We start from the raw sequence: 20,920 nt of genomic DNA on the forward strand, positions 1-20,920 counted from the left end.
TCTTTTTAACCAAACCATCACCAAAATATTTTTCATTTAATCGGAAGTTGAGACTGTATTTCAAATTTTTAATTGCTTTGTTTTAATTCTTTATAAATATCAAGTTTTAATGAAATGCAGTTTAAGAAGAAAAAAATAATTTTTTAAATAGGATTAGTTAGCAAAATTAAATAGTATTAACTAAATTTTTTTATTATCAATTTTATTACTAACCCATGTGATAGAGCTCATCCCCCTACTTTGCCTTGATGCAGGATTTTATTTTTATTTTTATTGAAAAATGTTGTTGATTGTTATTTTATTTTTTTGGTTAGCGATGAAATTAAACCCACAAATTTCCCTCATTCTTTTCTTATTTTATCACCGAACCAACCAAACTTATAATTCCATGGGAGGATTGTTGATGCCTTTACCAAGTTCGACTTTTCTATGGATTGTAGTTGCATAAGATCTATTTTTACCTCTGTCCACTCTTTTATTTCGATACTGTTATCGGTGACGGTGCTTGTATTTTTTATTTTTCTCGTGATTTTTAATACTAACTCATATTTTCATGTTTAAGTTATTGCACATAAATTAAGGAATACTCCAGTATTTAATAGAATTAAAAATTATTATATTTTGACTGAAATGCCTTTATTTAATGTATTGGTATTTGATACTTGTACCATTAGTAATGGGTATTAAAGTGTATGTTTGCAAAAAAAAAAAAAACTATTAATTAAAATTTGAAATTTTAAAATAATTGTTTTGGGAAAAAAAATAAAAAGATAAAACATAAAAAGTATAAGAAGAAGGTAATTTCTTAATAACTAGTGTAAATTAATACTTATCATGAATTGAAGACTAGAGAGAGTAATTAATTTATTGATAACCCAACATTATTTTATGCTAAAAATATAATATTATTTTTACATTATGTTAGTAATAAGTATTTGCTAAGATTTTTTTAAGAATATAAGTAATTTAGATTGAAAAATTAATATAAAAATGTTAAAAGATATTAAATGTGAGATTTGATTAATTTAAAAAAATTAATTTAAGAATGTGATTAAATGAAATATAAAATGAAATAAAGGAAATCTAAACATACACAAATAAAAGCAATTAAAGTATTGATTTGAGAATATAAAAAAATATGTAGATGAACAAAACTAATAATTGACATTGAGAAATAAAAAATTAAATAAAATAATAATAAAATGTATATTATAAGAAAAAATAGAAAATATAAAGAATTGAAGTTCAGATTTGATAAAAAAAAAAACTTTAATTTAAGAATATAAGTATAAGATATTTGATAGGAAAAAAGAAAAAAATATTAATATATGGAGAAAATACTAAAAAGTTTAACATAAAACTAAAACAAAAAGAATATAAAAAGTTTAACACAAAATTGTCTGTTGTATATTATACATGTGCGATTCGTACCAAAAATGAAACTTGAAATGAAATAAAAGAAATATTAATGTAAAAAAAATATAAGCAATTAAAGTTTTGATTTAATAAAAAATAAAATAAATTTTATGTAGATGGAAAAAATTTATAACAATTAATATTTTGACAATTAAGAATTAACATTAAATAATAGTTAAGATTTTTTTTTTCTAAAATTGTAAAAACATGAATGCATTCTATATATTATTTTATATCCACCACTAATCATGTCAATCATTTGGTATATAAGATTGTTCTAGTTTAATCATAAGTTTAAATCCCACATATAAAATTATGTTAAAAATTTGGAGGATGAATTTTAGTGTCCATAATAATTATACCAAGATGATGATACATTTCACCTATGCCAAAAAAATTATTTTATATCCAAATAAAGAAACTGAAGATGGGAAAAATTTAAAACAATTAATATTTTGACAGTTGAAAGTTAACATTAAATAATAATAATAATAATAATAATAAAGTTTTTCTAAAATTGTAAAAACATTCATGCATTGAATACATTATTTCATATCCAAATAATAAAATGATGGTAAACCAAATTTAATCTATTTTAATTTTAATTTTATATTAAATAAATATTTAAAATATTTTATATAGGGGCATTAATTATTTTAAAATATTTAATTCTAAAATAATAATTCATTAACATTTCATATTGTCATTAATATTGGTCAAATCAATTTTAGTTACATAGAATATAAATTAGTAATGATTTATAAGCAATAAAACTCTTCCTCTTAATATTTAACGTCTCTTTTCTTCTTAATTTTCCTAATATATTATTTTAATTTGGTAGGAAAACATTTTAATCTATTTCATTTTAGTTTCGGGTACTACATTTTCTTAGGACGGTCAAGGTCAAATAATAAAAGCATTTCCCTTTCTGATTGTAAATTTCTTGCAAGAAATAAAATAACCAAAAAAAAGAGAAGAAAAAGAAGTTGAGACGCTGATAAGAATGTGTGAGTTTGTGACTTGGGAGTGTGAGAGACATTGAAGGAGATAAGACACAACTCATAATAACAGAAAATAAAATTGGTTATTAAATAGGAAACAATGGCAGATAGAGATCTAATATAAGAATTTAGATCCGAAAATAACTGCTGTTAGATTTGAGAAATGCAACTAAATATCGCCATGCAGAAAAGTGCTGTTTTGAGGTAACAGCAGCAACGTATGGCTGTGTTTGAATTCAGATTTTTTAACATGTCATTTATTCCGAAACTAATGTTTGCATTATGCTACATACCCTTCTACGTGTAGTAACTACTGCTAATACTTCTCTCAATTTTAATTAAAATGTTTCACTTAATGAACAAAAATTAATGATGGTTTCTCCTAACAATAAAGCGTGTCACATTTTCCTACCTAAGTATATGATGGAGAGTAACGTTACAATTACTACCCAATTAAAATTTAAATTGTACTACAATAAAATAAATTTCCATATTTAACCTTAATTTATTGTGATACATGTACTTTATTCATCCCATTTTATAAGACGTTTCAGCGAACGATAAAGTCATTTCATCATGATTACCATTTTATAATACTAATAAAACATTAATTTTTTCTTATTATATCTTTTAATATTTATTATGGAGTAAACATAAAAAATAAATATAAATGAGAGACAAACTATTTAATAAATATATATATATATATATATATATATATATATATATATATAATTACTCCCTTCATCTCATTTTATATTACGTTTTAGTAAAAAAAAAATGTCTCATTTTGATTTTCATTTTACAATATTAATAAAATATTATTTTTTTCCTTATTATATTCTTAACTATTTATTATAGAGTAAGAAAATAAAAGAAAAATATACATGAGAGTGAATATAATTACTAATATGAAAGACAAAAAATGCATTAAGAAATTACATGATAAATTTTATGAAACTTAAAATATTAATTATATTTCTTAATTTTTTTTTATCAAAACCTTAAATGTCGAACAAAATGGGATGAAGAGATACAAACGAAACAAAGGGATGCAAAATAATTCGTATGAAATCTAAAATATTAATTATATTTTTAAATTATTGTGTCAAAACCATAAAAGTTGTTCTACAGTATGAAACATTAATTTAATTCATTTTAGTTATTAATGAAAAAAAAAGTAATAAAAAAATAATTAATAACAATTCTTAATAATAACATTTATTGCATGTATTTTGCACAGTAAATTGACACTAATATAGTATTGTACTTAATATTTATTTTAATACTTTCCCTTTAGGCACAAGGGACAAAGAACACTGTGGATGCTATAAATATAGTATAAAGTTCGTGGGAAATGGTGAGGTCTCATTTTTCTTTTGCGTGTGTTGGTGTGTGGGGAAGCAAAAGATTTCATTGCAGAAAATAACTTCAAATCTTCACTTTCATTGGTTCCAGCTCCACTGTCTTGGAGCTGAACCGAACCCCATCTTAGGAACATCATCATCACAATCCATTTTGCCAATTCCAATTTTCAATTCTGATTCATTCTTCTTTTCAAAATGGAACAAGACAACCTTAACAACAACAACAATTGTGATGAGGAAACCTTTGTGTGTGACTCAAGAGAAACAAAAAGAAGCATTGCTGAGAGAAGGGGTTTCAATTCCAATGCTGCAAGAATCAACACAGCACTGTTTCGCACTGCAACTTCAACAATAAACCCTTCACCTTCCCTGGCCGCTCGATCACCTCGTCTCACCATCCCCCCTGGCATTAGTCCAACCGACTTGCTTGACTCTCCCATCATGCTTCCAAATTCTCAGGTTTTGGTGTTGTTTTATTCAATCAAAATTACTTTTTCATTATATATATGCAGCTCTTTAGATACTTTTTGGTGTTGTTTTTCAATAAAAATTTAAGAGTTTTTCCTCGACAATCCGCGGAATGAAGATTTGCATTTAAGATCATAGATTGTACAAAAATTCAATTTGATTGGAGAACAGAATTAAGGCACTGTATTTAAGTTTGATCCTGTGTGATCACTCTTTTGGTCCTTGTTTTGAGATTTCTGATAAAAAAAAATGATATTTTTTTATGATTGGGGTTATAGGCCATATCTCCCACCACTGGCTCTTTCTTCATGCTGCCACCTCTCAGCCATGAAGGATCAATGCTCACAACTGAACAAGGGAATGTGGATGTGTCAACCGCATCTGATGTCGATGCCTCTTTCAAATTCAAGCCTCGTGGACATTTTGATCCTAATCATTTGCCTCCTTACTCTGCTTCTCTAAATCAGGTACCCTTCTTCTTCTTCTTCTTCTTCTTCTTTGTGGTTGTTAATTGTTAAAATTATTATTAACCAATCCAAAATGTAATTGTGTTGTGCTGTGCTATTTCTGTCAGGGACATGTAAACATTTTTTATTAAATTGTTGATGCCTATTTTTTTCACGGGCATGTGAATAATTTTTATTAAATTCTTGATGCTTGCTGCTGCTGATGCATTACTTCTGTAATCTATTCCTCCCTTTTTCAGTTGTTGATTTGAAAATTGAAAACCAAATTTCTCTCAGTTGGATGTAGTTGATGTAGAGAATAGGGAATAGAAGTTTGTTCAATTAATTTTAAACAAATTTGTACAAATATCAAGCCTAGCTTCTTGTGTCTAATTTTCTCAGATATTATCCTATATGTGAAATCTCTATTTAATAGTTATATTTTTCTATTGATACTAGTGTAATTTGGTAACCTTGAATTCATTAGGTTTCTAGTAATTTCCACTCGGTAAAGGGAGGAAATAGAGAGAGTCACCTACTTGCTCAAGTTCAGCCACCATTAGATTTTTCATTCCGAGCAGATTTTTCAAAAGGCCATTCTGTGAAAAATAGTGAAGTGAATGCGTACAATGATATGAAAATGGTTAATGATGTGATTCTTAATGCCAATAATGTTGAGATGCCAATGTCTGGCTCTGAGGAAGTAAGTGATGAAAGCGCTCTGCCGAAAAATACTATCAATGGTGAGGATTTTGGAGGGCAACCTGCTTCAGAAGGAGAACAGAAAGAGGCATCCCATACAACAGGAGCAGTAAGGACCTCGGAGGATGGTTATAATTGGAGGAAATATGGACAAAAACAGGTAAAAGGTAGTGAGTATCCCAGAAGCTATTATAAATGCACACAGCCTAAATGTCAGGTCAAGAAAAAGGTGGAACGATCCCATGACGGTCAAATAACGGAAATTATTTACAAAGGTGCTCATAACCATGCACAACCGCACCCTGGACATAGAGCATCTTCACTTTCTACTGATGAGGTTTCAGACATGGCTGGAGACAGTACCTTAGCTAAAATTGAAGGTGGGTATGTTTGGAGAAATATTCAAACAGGATTAAGAGAAACAAAACAAAGTTTTGATTGGAAGGCTGATGGACAGGAAAGGACACCAACAACTTCTGCTGTGACTGAGCTTTCAGATCCTATATCAACTAACAAAGCTAAATCTCTATGTATGCTTGAATCGGAGGACACTCCAGAGCTTTCTTCTACACTTGCCAGTCATGATGGCGATGAAGATGGAACCACTCAAGCACTTGTCTCAGCTGAAGACGAAGCTGAGAATGATGAATTGGATTCAAAAAGAAGGTTTTATACTCTATCCAATCAATGTATTTATGGTCATATCAAATGGAAAGACAACTAAAATGTTTCTGCATTAATTTGCTATTGCAGGAAGAAAGAGAGCTACGCAGTTGAACCAAATTTGCCCCCTACTAGGGCTGTTCGTGAGCCAAGAGTGGTTGTCCAAATTGAGAGTGATGTGGACATACTTGATGATGGTTACCGCTGGCGTAAGTATGGACAAAAGGTTGTCAAAGGAAATCCAAATCCTAGGTAGTGATCTTGCCTTTCTTTCTGCAATTGCAGGCCTGTTTATACTTGTGCTAACTTGATTGAAATATAACTCTGATGTAGTGTTTCTCTCTTTAATTGAATATTCTAAAATAGTTTTGGGATATTGTACCCAATGGTGTCATTTGTTCAATGATAATGTGTCATTCATGTAGCCGACTTCACCTGGTAGGGATAAGGTTTTTGTTGCTGCTATTGTTGTTGTTTTTGGGCTATTGGGCTTTCAAATGAAGTTTCAAGTTTTCAACTATTTGTAGAGTTTTAATAGATTTAAGGAGATATACATATGAATCAATTATACTAGATTTTTATTTCTTAAAGTTGAACGCTGATATTTTTCTGTTTCTTGTTCACTGCTCTTTTTGTTAAGTAGTCAATTTCCATTCTAAAGTTGACTGTGCTTGTTTGATATTGTTTATAGATATTTGTATCTGTTTATTATTCTATTCCATGTCTTCCTCATTGTTTATTATTTGAACTGGTTTTGTTTTCAAAGCATATCAATGGTTTATTATTCTACAGATTGTGTCGATTCATTCTCTATATTTTTCACTCGCTCAATATGCTTGTAATGATGTCAAAGTGTTATGATATATGGTTATATACTTATATAGCATTCATGCATTAAGCTGATATGCATTGAACATTTTCTCATGGATCTCTTCCAGGAGCTACTACAAATGCACAAGTGCGGGATGTATGGTAAGGAAGCATGTGGAAAGGGCTTCTCAGAATCTGAAATATGTCCTAACTACTTATGAGGGAAAGCATAATCATGAAGTGCCCACTGCTAGAACAAACAATCAGGTAAACTCAAGTGATGGTGGTTTACCTCCCAATGGTGCTAATGGACAAGTTGCTCTTACATTACCAAAGCCCGAAACTCATCAAACTCTTTTTGGACATCATTTTGATAGAAAACCTGAATTCAGCAACGAGTTTCTCAGGGCTAGTTTGGTCGGAAGTTTCAGCAATGATATGAAGTTTGGACCTTCTACCCTTTGCCAAATGAAGTATCCTTCCTTGAATAATACCATGCCTTATGGCTCCTACGGACTGAACCATGAACATTGCACTGCCCCTCAAGCTGGATCCATTGCCTCAATGTTCCCCGATTTTCCAATGCCACTACCATTGAATCTTCCCTCATCTGGACTTAATTTTAACTGTGTCAAGCCAATGAATCGTATCCAGTCTTTCCTTTCTGGCCAGCAGGTGAAGGACATTGATGCGGGGTTCCTGAGGCCTAAACAGGAACAGAAGGATGATACTATGTACGGCTCGTGCATGCCCCCGCTAGATCATTCAAATGCTTCACTCACTTCTTCACCATCACCATCCATTTATCAACGTATGATGCAGAATTTCCCTTCATAATCTCCTTTTTACAGCTATTAGCAACAGCAAATTCTGATGTTTTTTGTTTAGTATTCAAAGGTTTTTCGTTTTATTATATTATTGTTTCAGTTTTTCTTCTTCTTTTAATTTGTCAAACAAACTATGATGTCTTTATACAAATTGCATACCAATATTTGTAATTAGTTCTTAGTAAGTAAATTTCTTTTGCTCTATGACAGTTGTTTCAATTTTTATTTTTTATTTATTGAAACAACATATGAAATCCTTTACATACCAATATTTGTAACTAGTTATCGGTTGGTAATGTTGTTAATTAAAAACATATGGTTCTTTAGAATGTTCCCCCTGTAAAAAATGCAGCTCCACTCCCTCTGGGATTGTCCAAGTCATCTCCAGAAGTAGCTTTAAACCTTCACCCTGTGTGAAGAGGAAATATTACTTGAACACAAACTCATCGCATCATATTTAGGCACAACCAAAGAAATAGTCACAGCACATTGAAACTAACAGTTAAAAACTAATCAATAGAAGAAAAAACTCTCACGTCCTTCCATTCCTCTAAATTTTTTGAAAGACCCAACGGCATAATCAATTTTCAATTTTCAACTCTCAAACGTCTAAAGTTTTGGTAATATTAAAACTACTAAACAGAACCTATAGAGGGTGACTAGTTTAATCTATGACATAGGTGTGTGAAGTATCCACAAATTTTTATTGACGATTAATCTTTGTTGAAAAATTTGATTATCACTTTTAATTAAATTTTTATTTTCAATCAATTTTTTTCATCGGGGAGACTTAAATATGAGAATTCACTTAAGGAGATTAACAGCATATTACTGAGTAATATTACTCAAAGTCTCGTTTGTCTTTTATTCTTCGCCTATATCCCTTAAATTTGTAATTTAAATATGATATCAAAATGACATCATCTTTTGTGGCCAATATTATCATTGTCATGCTATCGAGCTTTCCAAAAAGTTGGAGTTCTAATTTATTTTGTTGAGGTTTGTTTTTTCAATTTGTTGTCTCCCACTTTAGTTTGCAAATTGTCATGACTTCTTTTGGACGTGTTTCTAGCCACCATTCATTGCAAGAAAAATATTTCAACAACTTTTTGGGTGAGACTACCATATATCAAAGTTTTCATCTTGCAATAGACTAGTAACTAGAATATTAGAATCAACATGTACTCATTTACGCATTAACGTGTGACAATGTGTTGAAGCACTTGTCTAGTAGTCATTTCTTGTATTCAACTTGTCTACTACTCCTTGCTCTTTATCCGTTGTTGAATCCTACACCCTTATTCAAGCATTTGTACGGCTTTTTGGTTGCTATCGTTTTTTGTATATAAACTACAAACATTGCCTTTACTAAAGTTCATTCATCTAAACACTTGTCTAGAGTTGTTCGTTCCATTTTACCATATATAGTTTAGATTGTGGATTTTCTTCTTGTTCTCCTTGGTTATAGCTATAACCTTTTCCTTATGACTTGATTATTTTATGTTGTCCTTATTTGGTTCTCATGGTTGCCTTTGCCAATGTTGGTATTACGCCATTCTCTACATTGTTCTATCTTTAACAGCTTAGTATTTCATATTTGTTTGATGTTGTTTTCGCTCAGTTTTGACAACATCCTTGATCGCCTTCATTACAATCACCCAACATTAGCCTCTATTGTTGTTGCTTGTTATATTAAACTAGAATCACCACGTCTAGTGAAACATGATAGCCTTGTCATTACCATCCACCTTCATTACTAACAAATTATGTGTTTGCCTTAGTGAGTCAATCTGTTCATGCTATCAGCCTTCATTGTTGACACGAGTGCCCAACCTTTACTGCGAGTCTTTTTGTCAATTGCCTAGTGATTTGTTTAAGATAGGATTATTAACTTTGATTGAACTCTAAGAAAGCATTGATCAAAATGCCCTTATGTGGTTTTAGTCACAAGATATAGGTGCGATTCCTTAGCATGACTGAGACATCGTGATCAGGAAGGAAGTTGATACTTGCAAAAAAAACATTTCAATGCCTAAGTCAATAACAGCTTTACCATATTAACAATGTAAAAAAAAAAAAAAGTTTCCCTATTTATACGAGTTTGAGATGAGTTAGATTTCCTAACATGAAATCAAAGACTTTTTTAACTGCATGCTTAATTTTCAGGTAAAAGAAAATACTTTTGAGATAAAAGTAATTTTGTCAAATGATCAAAATATTTGTTTTTGCTTTTATCTATTGGATTTGCATTAGAACGCGCGTGCATCATTTCTAACTTCAATCTAAACATGCACTTAGTGACAATATTATTCACAAGAACATCTTAAGAATTTCAATATTTAGGGGTTGACTTCGTTCTAGCCCTACAATTTCGATCAGTGCAGCGCTTTTGTGCAAAGTAACCTACTCGGATTGAGCCTCTACCCTAGTCTAGAACAACTAGCCTTCATTATGGACACATAATTGGTAAAGTGTAATGTGGTGTTTGTGTAACTAAACTCACTGAAGTACTGAACCCAGCTAGCTATACATAAAAAATACAAAACCTCTTGCTCAACAACCAAATTAGTAGTAGTTACATTAATTCATGTAATCCTAAACTACAATACATGGGAGAAACGAAGACTTCAGCAACAAGTGCCTTTGCAAAAAGCCTTCTCTCAAATGACAAGACCATGGGAGAAATTAGATCTAAGAGAAGTCCAAACAAACAAGCAATTACCACACTGATTATCATTTTATTGTCGAGAAAATAATGATAAAGAAAGTGGTCACGATCCCAATTCCTGTGTAATATATATAACACTATTCAAATTCAACCAAATAATAGCAGTATAATTCTATCAGCTTCAGCTACAAAAATACAATCAAGATAGATATTGTGTATTTTAGTTTTCAGCGTAAGATACAAACGTTCTGGAACATAAGTATAACCACGTCAATAAATAGACATAACGTAGAAGCTACAAATTGTAGTATATGCTGTGATACACTTTCTAGTAGTAGCTAAAACGCAAAACAAAACATGCACATCAAACAGCCCTTACCCAAATACAGTTACTAATATAGATACCAACGAGGACAAAGATGTAAAATACCAAGAGAAAAAAAAGAATGCTGCTATAGATACCTTTATCTGCTTAAGTTCATCATCCAACAGTCTAAACATTACTCAGCCAGCATAGGAGTAGAATTTGAAGTTGCTAACCTCCTCCTGAATCAAAGCAAGAACGCCCGACATGGCATCTAAATATTGTTTTATCTAAAACTGGTATTTTGAATTCCACTAGACCAATACTAATTTATCAGGTAACAATCCTTTCATTTTATGGAATGAAATTTGTTCTGGCCAAACACAAGAAACATATGAAACTAGGGATCATTTAAGATGCTTTGCACAAGTAATCTATCCAGATTAAAAACCCACATTATACTGGAGCTCAAATTAGCCGTTTCCAGATTCAAGTAGAATGTGTTCATTGAAGGATTATTACCTTAAGGTTCCTCTGTTCACATGGTCCTATAATTATCCACATTTTAAATTTCAATCCTTATATGAGAAAACCGTAAGTTTTAATCCCTGCCATTAACATTAGAGAAAACTTTCAGGCAGTATAAAATTGCTTAAAAAAATTTCTGGCAGTGATAAACCACAGTAATAGTTATGAAGAGTATGTTTGATACACTGGTTTATCACGGCCAGAAAAGTTTTGGATTACCGTAGGAGTCTTTCCAAAAATACATTCAGAGTAAAGGTAATAAAGAGTATCCTTTTTTTCCAAAAGTTCGCACGTTTTTCCGAACATGCACTATAAAACCTACAATTTCTCCTTTCAAGAACGAAAAAGAGAAGACTACTACAGGAACAAAATGAATGATTTAACCTTACCTTAATCAACTTCTTATCTTACTCAAGTGAAACCAAAATTAGATATTCTTCCTTCTACATGATAATCAGTCTTAACCAAAGCCTACCAAAAGAATCAAATAACATACACTACCCCCAATTCACTTGAAACTAGCCCTAAACCTGGACACAATCAATCCATCACAGATATTGCAACAAACCTCATGTCCACATATTCATCAATAAACACAACCCATTTACCTAAAAGAAAAAGAAAACTTGTTAACAGACACAAGAAGGTGGTAGTAGTAGGTCAACAACACCACTTTAACTTCCATTATATGGAACAATATACATATTCCATCCTTAAAAAGAAGGGTTCAGTTAAAAATCTCGTTCTCAATTCTCAATAAGAGAATATAAAAAAAAAACCTTCTCTGCCCCTTCATACACGGCATCATCCTCATAACCCCTTCCCTTAAAAAACCCACTTCCAAAATACTCAACAACGTCAACTTAGGCAACAAAATAAAAAGAAAAAGAAAGAAAAAAAAGAGATTGAGAACTACGAATGAAGGAGGGGCCATAACGATTCCAACGATCGATTGAGATCACTTCTTAAGGCTTCCGCGAACACCGGGGCGAGGCTTGGAGGACTCGGGAACGCTGGTGGTGGCGTGAAGATTGACAACTTTGTCCTCCTCGAAGGGGATCTTAGGGTGACGCGCGTCGTGGTGGATCTGCATCGATTTCACGTCCGGCGCCGTCACCTTGCAGTGAGGGCACTCGTATTTCGCGTGCCCGCCCTTCTCCAACCCGGTTCGGTCCTTCATACCCGCCTTCCCGCCGCCGCGGTTCGTGGTCGCCGCGTCCACCTTCGCCGCGATCTCCTTCGCCGTGTGCTTCTTCGGCTTCGCCTTCCCTGTCATCGTACCGTTTCAGCGATCAATGAATGATTGATTCTTTTTCTTCTTTTCTTCTTTTTGTAGTCGTGTTTCTGTTTTGATTTGCCTAATTTCGAACAGGGGAAGAGAAGGTAAACCCTAGGGTTGAGAAAACCCTAATTTTGTTCGAACGCTAAAAGAGGGGGTTGCGTTGTGCTTGCGCGTTTGGTGAATGGATTTTGGGTATTAATAGGCATGAAGCGAGGGAGGCTTATCTGGAACCCATTATTTTCAGTATTTTTTCATAATCTCTCAATTCGGGACACGTGGTGATTTCTCATTCGTTAAGATTTGGAGGCTCCAATTGTTTTCTGACACGTGTTAGCATCAACTTGTGCTTAACGCAGTGTATTAGATTCCCAACGATCTTATCAGCTACCTTTGCTAGGAATAGGATTCTTTATTTTTATGCATGTCTTTAACTAGTTATTGTAGTGGAATTAAGCATATAGGGGTTCCAAAATTGGATATGATTAATTTTCATCGATTATTAAACATAATTGATAAATTAATGGGTCTAATTTAATTTGTTGAGTTGGTTATATGAGTTATCGTAAATTTTTATTATACTTCAATTCGATTCTTATGATTAAAAGAAAATATAATTGCTGTTTGTATGTAAGTTAATTTGAATATTAAAATTTACACTAAAACATGTATAGTGTATGTCAATGTGATTACTTGGTTATAGTTATTTGACTCGGTTTTAGTTAGTTAACGACAATTAAGTTGGTCGATGAAATTTTAGTTGAAATATTTTGGTAAGTTAGTTGTGTGAAAATTAAGGCCTAATGAACATAGATACAAACTTGTGTAAACATTTTGATATATTGAATTAATATAATAATAACAAAGCTTTCATAAGAATGAGCTCTATCGAATATCTTCTTCGATTTATTGAATCATTTTCGTAGAGCGTGATTGTATTATGGTGTTTGTGTAGTTGTTGCAAATATTTCAAAACCATGTTCATGTAAAAGCGATAATTTGTCTCATCTATTTGAACATCCATTTAAGTGGTTGGAAACATTAACTTGTGGATGTTAGAAGCGCGGTTACTTACATGTGCAATAGGCATCATGTATGTTAGGAACGTGGAGTTTCTTTCTACCTTGATTGCTTTAAAATGATGACAAATAAAAAAAAAAAACCAATATAGTTAAGTTCACGCGTGTACACTATGCCGAAACATTTGCACTAAGCACGACATTGTTGATATGACATCCCAAAATGGAACAAAAGAAAATTCGGTCCACATGTGTGGTGGATTATAATGTTATTAAGGCTTCTTTTTGTTTTTTAATACCTTTGTAGATTTTGGCTTTCTACATGTCCACGACTAGCCAAGTTTCCCCACTGTTGTAGTGAGATGTAACTAAACTAACTCTTCGGTATCTATTTTGAGATATTTATCCATCTTTATACTTCTACATCAATGTTTAACTTCTATGCTTGTTTTTTAAAGGTTTGATCGTCCATAACTTGTTCTTTGGTTTGATTTGCATTTGAATTTTTCTCATTAAACCTGGAATGGAAGTTAAACACCCAATAAACAATGCATCCATGGCTGGAGTTGTTGGTTTATTAGTCATATTGTAATCCTTAATCTTAATGCAAATTCATTAGTTATCTAAGGAATTGGGGTTTAACTAAGGAACTCGAGCTCTTATCATATGAGGGATTAGGGTTTAAGTCATCTTGTGGGTTATGCTATAATTTTAAGTGTAATGTGGATGAATATTATCAGTAATGCATGAGATAGAGTTTTGGTGAACATATTTCATTATATTTGCAAAACACATTTTCTACACTCCAAAGTGTTTGATACAAAATCCCAAAAAAAAAATTAATTTGTGTTTCTTAATTTCTTGACTTATTTTCTAATTGGTAGACATTGAGTCCCCTTTCTTCCAAACCATTCCTTACTTTGATGGTCTAGATACTAGTTGATGTGTCACGTGTTAAGTATTGTATAAGTCTTCGTTGAAAATAATATATTGTCTTATTACTTGATTACTCGAACAATTTAGTATATTTGCTAAACATGTACCACATACCTTTCTCAACAGTTAGTTTTTTTGTTCATTTTTACTATGTCATCATAATTCTCCATTTAGTCCACCATTTTCATCGTAATTGAACAACCCTGATTTCCACCATAACTCAAAGTCTCACTTTCACCCCTAACTTATACCTCTCACTTCATTGTATTGGAAACAAAAGATAATGACAAATGTGATGGTTACATGTTAGGGCATGTGTGCATGTTGTTGGCCAACTTTTGAAGAGTGCAAAGTGGAAACAATGTAAGAAAAATATTGTTGTCTTTTTTTATTTTTTAATTTTATTATTATACTCATATCCCGACCCTTATGTTTTTCTTTCACTATTGTACCTGTCAGTCCTCCTTTTTTGCACTCTAAAAAAAAATTCTTAATTATTTACCTCACATTAGACTTAGGTCTCCTCCCTCCTAAACATTGTTTAATAATTTAATAGAAAGTAAACACATATTGGTCACATAATTTTTAATTAAAAATTATGTCTAAAATACCTTCATCTTTTTTCTCTCACTTGCACCTCCTGTGTTTTTTCTAAATTGTACCCGACACTCTTCTTTTTTTGTAATCTACCAAAACTCTTTAATTGTTTAGCTCACATTACACCCAGACCTCCTCCCTCCTAAACACCGTTTAATAATTTAACAAAAAGTATGCACATGATGATTGCATGACTTTTAATAAAAATTTATGTCTAAAATATCCTCATATTCTTTCTCTTAACTCCATAAAAATCATGACACAAATTTTAACATGAAAATAATTTAACACTCTTTATTTTTTTTTTGTTTTTTCTCTAATTGGACATGAATCCAACTTTTTGTTAGACATGAACTCACCTTGTTGATATACATGTGTTAATATCCTTCATTCTTCTTCTTCTTCTTCTTCTTCTTCTTATATAGTTCAATTTTTTTTGTGGGTGTTGGATTGTTTGGTTATTAGGTTTTTGTTGGACGTGCTCACAGTAATGTCTATTGATTGAATATGGTACTTTGCTTCAAATTTTAGTGTTTTGCTCCTGCATTTGTGTTTTTAATTCCTTTCTTTGAAATATGTATTTTTGATAGCTAAATGTTTAATATAGTGTCTCATTCAAAAGCTACATCTTCTTCAAGTGTTAACAACAATAAAGTAACAGTCAAATATTAAAGAAAAAATTGTTATTGTCTTAAAAAAAGTCCATTCACATGATCAATTATTAATTTGTTATTGAGTATTTGAACAAATATATTAGGACAAATTTATTTATTCACATATTTCAATTGATATTAGTTAATAACGTTAACAAAATGGGAGATAAAGGTAATGTAAAAAAAAATGTAATTTTGACAAAAACACAAAAAGTACAAGTTTAACAAAGATATTAAAATAACTTTATTCATATATTTCAACTGACGTTAGTTAACAACGTTAATAAAAAAAGAATAAAAGTAATGTATAAAGCAGGAGAGATGTCACAAACAGTTTGAAAAGAACACAAAAGATACTAAGTATAATTTCCTCTTTTATCTAACATTTGCGATCAACCTGAAATCCACCTCTTAAAACTTGAAACATGTTGAATTGTTTATCTATACGGATTGCCTAGGGGCTAGGGGAAACGAACCAAATATTGAGTAAAGCATGTGTGACGGTTTCAATTACATCCCCACCAGCAAATATAGGGACTTTCATAAGTTTATAAAAAATCTGCTCCTAAACTTGATACATGGTTATTGACATATGATAATTGGGGTAAAAAAAAAAACATTTTCACAACTTTCATAAACTTTCATAGGTATTGTTACTAGAATTTAATAGTTATGTATGGATAATTTATAATAGTTATATTGTTATAGAATTATAAATTACTTGTTTTATTTTTAATTTTTCATCCATTGGCCTTATAAGGTTGCTAAAAATTGATATATTTGGGAGTTAATGCTTATAGGATTGAAGAAAGTGCTTACCATGTATAATAATTTATGATTGTTCAGTAGAAAACAACTTATAATTGAATGACAATCTAAAACAAATTGACACTCAATACATTTTGATCAAATAAATAAATAAGCAATTTTTTTCTTCTACAAAATTAGACAAGGTACATCGACTAAAGCATTTTTCAGTTTCTAAGAGAAACTAAAACAAAGTACATTGTAACGAAAATAATACACATTTTAAACTCTCCATTATAAAATTATTAACATGAGACCAACCATAGAAGTGACCGACAAGAAATATCCTAAAAAATTTAGGAAAAAGTGAAAAACCATAATACCCTAAAAATGATAACAAAAGTCTGGTGTATATCATAGAAAGAAACATACTTACACAACCAAACTCAAAATCTGACAAATCTAAAATAATTCGTTGAAAATACAAAAAATTATGAAGGTAATGAAGTTATCACAACTCACAAGTGTCTAGAAGATAATAACAACCGGACGATAACCTTCGTGCTAAAAGAGTTTAAATTATTTTTTTACTATAACTACTCGACATTTTTTTTCTTGAACCCTTGACTCATTCTATAATTTTCATTTTTTTTTCTTTATCCTTAAGAATAAAATAAATAGGTACAGTGGTAAGCTACACCACCTTAATCTTTTTTTATACTTTTATCATATCACTTATCAAATCTAGTATTTCATTTTTCTCTCTTTTTCTTATACATCTAATCTATAATGGATATGGATACTCCATTATTAACGGAGTCAAGGGATCTTTATCCTTTATATAACACTTGTCCTGATTATATTTTTACAATTTATGTTTGTGAAATACCTGGTAGGAATAAAAGTCAGCCATACTGCATTTTATTTTGGGTTAAAACACACATTGCATTTGAATACTTAATGTTAAATAGAATATAATGCAATGAGATGCATTGAAATAAAGCAGAATAAAATTATCATTCCGTCCTTTAATGAAAAAAAGAAGTGTTTCTATTCAATATCTCCAAATGGAGGAAAGAAAAAAAAGGAGCAATATGCGTACCAAATAAAACATAATATTGTTCCTTTACATCAATCCAAACAGCCTTTTCAAGTGCTTCGCTGAGTTCGCTCTTCATTTCTATCCACAAGGCCCAACTTATTAATCAAAAGGAAAATGATACACTTTCTTTCTTCACGAATTTCTCTCGGATAAGTCGAGGTGACACATTGGTCCCATTGTCTTAAAAGCTCTGCTGACTTTTCTTCACTTATGGACAATAAACAGTAGACTCCAACCAACCAATATTCAAATTCCAACCGCTAAGCCAATCCAAGTTGCTACCTCCTTTTTGCTGAGTTACCAAATTCGCACCTATCCCCTTCTTGTGTTTACTTGAGAAGGATCATGAAAACACCACATGTATCCAATCATTGGAAATACCAGATCCAAATTTTCTTATATGCTAAGAAAAGAAATGTTATTATTTGCTTCAAAAGCCTATCACACTCACAATTAATGCATACCCACTAAAAAGAATTGGTTGCACCAATGTATTTCTGAAGGTGTAAGACAGTGAACATTTTAACGGTAACAGGAAAGGTGGAAAAGACAAGACCATATGTTTTTCTTTAGCAGTAGTCTTAAAAGAAATTTGAAAACAACGATGTATGAATCTGAGCAACTATATTGAGTATGAGTTCTACAAAATAAAAGGGTAAGAAGAATAAGATCCCGGCACAGCTAAAATGATGTCAGTCGGGGCTTCTGTAAATTCTCATCTTTATACAACAACCGACGCTTCTTTGAACCATGGTACTGGTAGATGATGCTGTAAAGGCACTGACTCAGGCTTAGAACATCAAACATTTCTATGAATGCTAAATCCATTGTCCTGGATTTAGCACCAGCAAATCGTTGATACTCCTCAAACACAGAGGACAAACACCAGTTCTGTAATTTTCGCAAGCAACCAACAAGGCAACCTGTTCTATGCTGCATAAAAGAAGAGGAGATTTGTCAGAATGTTTAAATAAAGCAACTAATGAAGAAATAAATAAAGGGCTGTTTGATTTCTTTCTCACTTTTTGATTTAAAAACCTGTTTCTTAAGATGATTCCATGCTACTAAACAATCAATTTCTCTTCCAAAAAACAAGTTTTTTAAAAACAATAAAACAGAAAAAGTTAGAGATTTTTTATCATCCTCTTCTACTTTGTGGTCCTAGTTTAAGGGTGTGTTAGTTGAAGTGGTGAGAAATGAGCTCAATGTGTCTGTCTTTGTATTTTTAAAATAGAAATCAAACACACCATAAATTTACTTTTTGTGCATCATTCTATACCTTTCCTCGCTTGCAATGGATCAAAACAGGGTGATTTCTCACATCTGAAACCACAAATAATAAAAGAATTTAAATTTAAATGTTCAATAAACAAGAGATGATGCAGCAGCAATAAAGAATACACACAACCCAAGACACACACACACCCCAAAAGAAAGAAGAAAATAACCATCATTGTAATGATTCAGTACCAATTAAAACTTCCAGTGCATCCATGATAGAATCCTTGAGAATAGGCATAGAAATGTCCTGCACAAATTAAAAGAAATCGTTATCCCTGGGATCAGAAAAGATTAACAGGGAGACAAAAACAGATTCCATAATTCCAAAAGCATCAAATCCCACGAACATCCATCAACAATTTCCTTGTTTGAGGAAATCATAACAGTAAACCTAGTCTTCCTTAACGCTGAAAAACATTCACTTGACACCGAACCTAATAACTTATGAGAAATCCAGATCAAGACTGTGCCCTGATAAGTGGCAATAAAACTACTACACATGACAGAACCAAACTCATCAAGGTCTTGTTTTGATAAACTTCTCTATAAACACTTATAGGAGAAGAAAATCATAAACTAAAATGAATTGAACTTTTCTCTTCAGCTGAAATCAACTTTTATACTTCAGCTTTTAAGAATGAGAAAGCTTATACAAAAATTTAAGGTTATAAGTTAATTTTAATTTATAAGAGAAGTTCAATTCATTTTGCCTTCTGTAAGTGCTTCGGGAAAAGAATACCCAAACAGGGCCTAAAGCCCTAAACCTTGACCTGATTAGCATTTCAACAAAAATCTGTCACCGAAATCAAGAGAACCAAATTTCCCATGACATCAAAAACCACTTCAAAACGACACGAATCAAATATAATACGACAAAACACATTTCAACACAGTTTATGAACATGAAGAATAGGAGAAAAAGGGAAATTACCGTTTTCCCCTCAATTCCAAATTGAAAAAGGCGAATATTCTGCGAACGAAGGAAGTCCAGATTTTCTTCCGGATAAGGCTCAGGGCACAGGTATCTGCACCAATCCGACAACCTCGTATAAACATTAAAAAAACACAACATAATCTGCGGAAAACCCAGATTTGGAGCCACATTATATACAATTATCTTATTCATTTATTTGAGGGGAACCAAGAGAATTAGAAAGAAAAAAAAATTGGAGTAGGAAAGAAAGAATCTTTGACAATGGAAATTGAGAGAGAAGAGAGACTAACATGATGGAACGAAGGTTTAGGGTTTGGAGAAAGGGGAAATTGGAAGGGTTGGGGAGGCCGGATCGGAAAATGCAGTCCTCGACCATGGAGAAGTTAGGGGGTGGAACAAGAACGGCGTCGTTTAGGTCTCCGTTTTCGTTTTCAACCTCCACTATCATTCCCATAGTTAATGACTTTCAACTTCAAGAACGTTCGAATCGATTATTGTGTTTGTGAGGAAAATTCCGGTGTTAGAGTTCCCCCTTTTAAGGAATACGGCGCCGTTTGGAATGGATTCTCCTCTCCCTCCGATTCCAAAACGCCGTACAACTAGATTTTGCTGTTGCCGCTATTGCGACGAAACCGCACTCCACTACGCTTAAATTTATTTTTCCTTTTTCTTTATTAACAAATTCACCAAAGGGAGAATTAATATAAAAATATATATCATTATCCAATCCACAAACTAACATGTCAGATTTGTGGTAAATTTATTCGTTTTTTTATAAAATTATCTTATAAATCATATTAACATCAACAATAAAAATAAAAATTTATAATTAAATAATAATATCAAATTATTTTATAATATTATTGTATCAAAACTCATTAATAAACACATTTTTATTAGCATAGTTAACAAGAAAAAGTATTCTATACTAATAATATAAAACAAATCATTTTAGACAATCATTTGTAAATCAACATATAAGATAAATTTGTTAATTTTTATAAAATGATCTGAAAAATCATATCAATTTTGCTTTGTAATTAGATGATACTATATAATTATTTTACAAAACATTCTTAGGTAAATACAAATTCAACACATTTAGACACGATCAATAAGAATTTTATAACTAATGAATAAAATAAAAATATCAGAATATCAAGTAAAATTAA

General features: G+C 31.5%; 3 protein-coding genes across 4 annotated transcripts; 1 reads left to right on the forward strand and 2 right to left on the reverse strand.

The window, feature by feature from the left end:
• Positions 1 to 3,795: 3,795 nt before the first annotated feature.
• LOC114367232 (probable WRKY transcription factor 2) lies at positions 3,796 to 7,899 on the forward strand. 2 transcript variants are annotated; one of them, XM_028324377.1, is made up of 6 exons: positions 3,796 to 4,243; positions 4,531 to 4,719; positions 5,186 to 6,066; positions 6,154 to 6,315; positions 7,002 to 7,140; positions 7,251 to 7,382. In XM_028324377.1, exons 1-6 carry the CDS (start codon positions 3,980 to 3,982, stop codon positions 7,257 to 7,259), a joined length of 1,644 nt encoding a protein of 547 aa, XP_028180178.1. In that variant the 5' UTR covers positions 3,796 to 3,979; the 3' UTR covers positions 7,260 to 7,382. The 2 variants fall into 2 exon arrangements, with proteins under 2 accessions (XP_028180178.1, XP_028180176.1); XM_028324375.1 differs by having other exon boundaries at positions 7,002 to 7,899.
• A 3,948-nt stretch (positions 7,900 to 11,847) lies between these two features.
• On the reverse strand, positions 11,848 to 12,671 carry LOC114425164 (protein METHYLENE BLUE SENSITIVITY 1-like). Its single transcript, XM_028391955.1, has one exon. It carries the CDS (start codon positions 12,474 to 12,476, stop codon positions 12,159 to 12,161), a length of 318 nt encoding a protein of 105 aa, XP_028247756.1. The 5' UTR covers positions 12,477 to 12,671; the 3' UTR covers positions 11,848 to 12,158.
• A 4,845-nt stretch (positions 12,672 to 17,516) lies between these two features.
• LOC114425165 (tyrosine-protein phosphatase DSP3-like) lies at positions 17,517 to 20,397 on the reverse strand. Its single transcript, XM_028391957.1, has 5 exons — positions 20,039 to 20,397; positions 19,746 to 19,839; positions 19,004 to 19,061; positions 18,813 to 18,856; positions 17,517 to 18,466 (listed from the first exon to the last, which is right to left on the reverse strand). Exons 1-5 carry the CDS (start codon positions 20,200 to 20,202, stop codon positions 18,215 to 18,217), a joined length of 612 nt encoding a protein of 203 aa, XP_028247758.1. The 5' UTR covers positions 20,203 to 20,397; the 3' UTR covers positions 17,517 to 18,214.
• Positions 20,398 to 20,920: the final 523 nt, after the last annotated feature.

Source organism: Glycine soja, chromosome 9 (genome assembly GCF_004193775.1).
Source record: "Glycine soja cultivar W05 chromosome 9, ASM419377v2, whole genome shotgun sequence".
NCBI lineage: Eukaryota > Viridiplantae > Streptophyta > Magnoliopsida > Fabales > Fabaceae > Glycine > Glycine soja.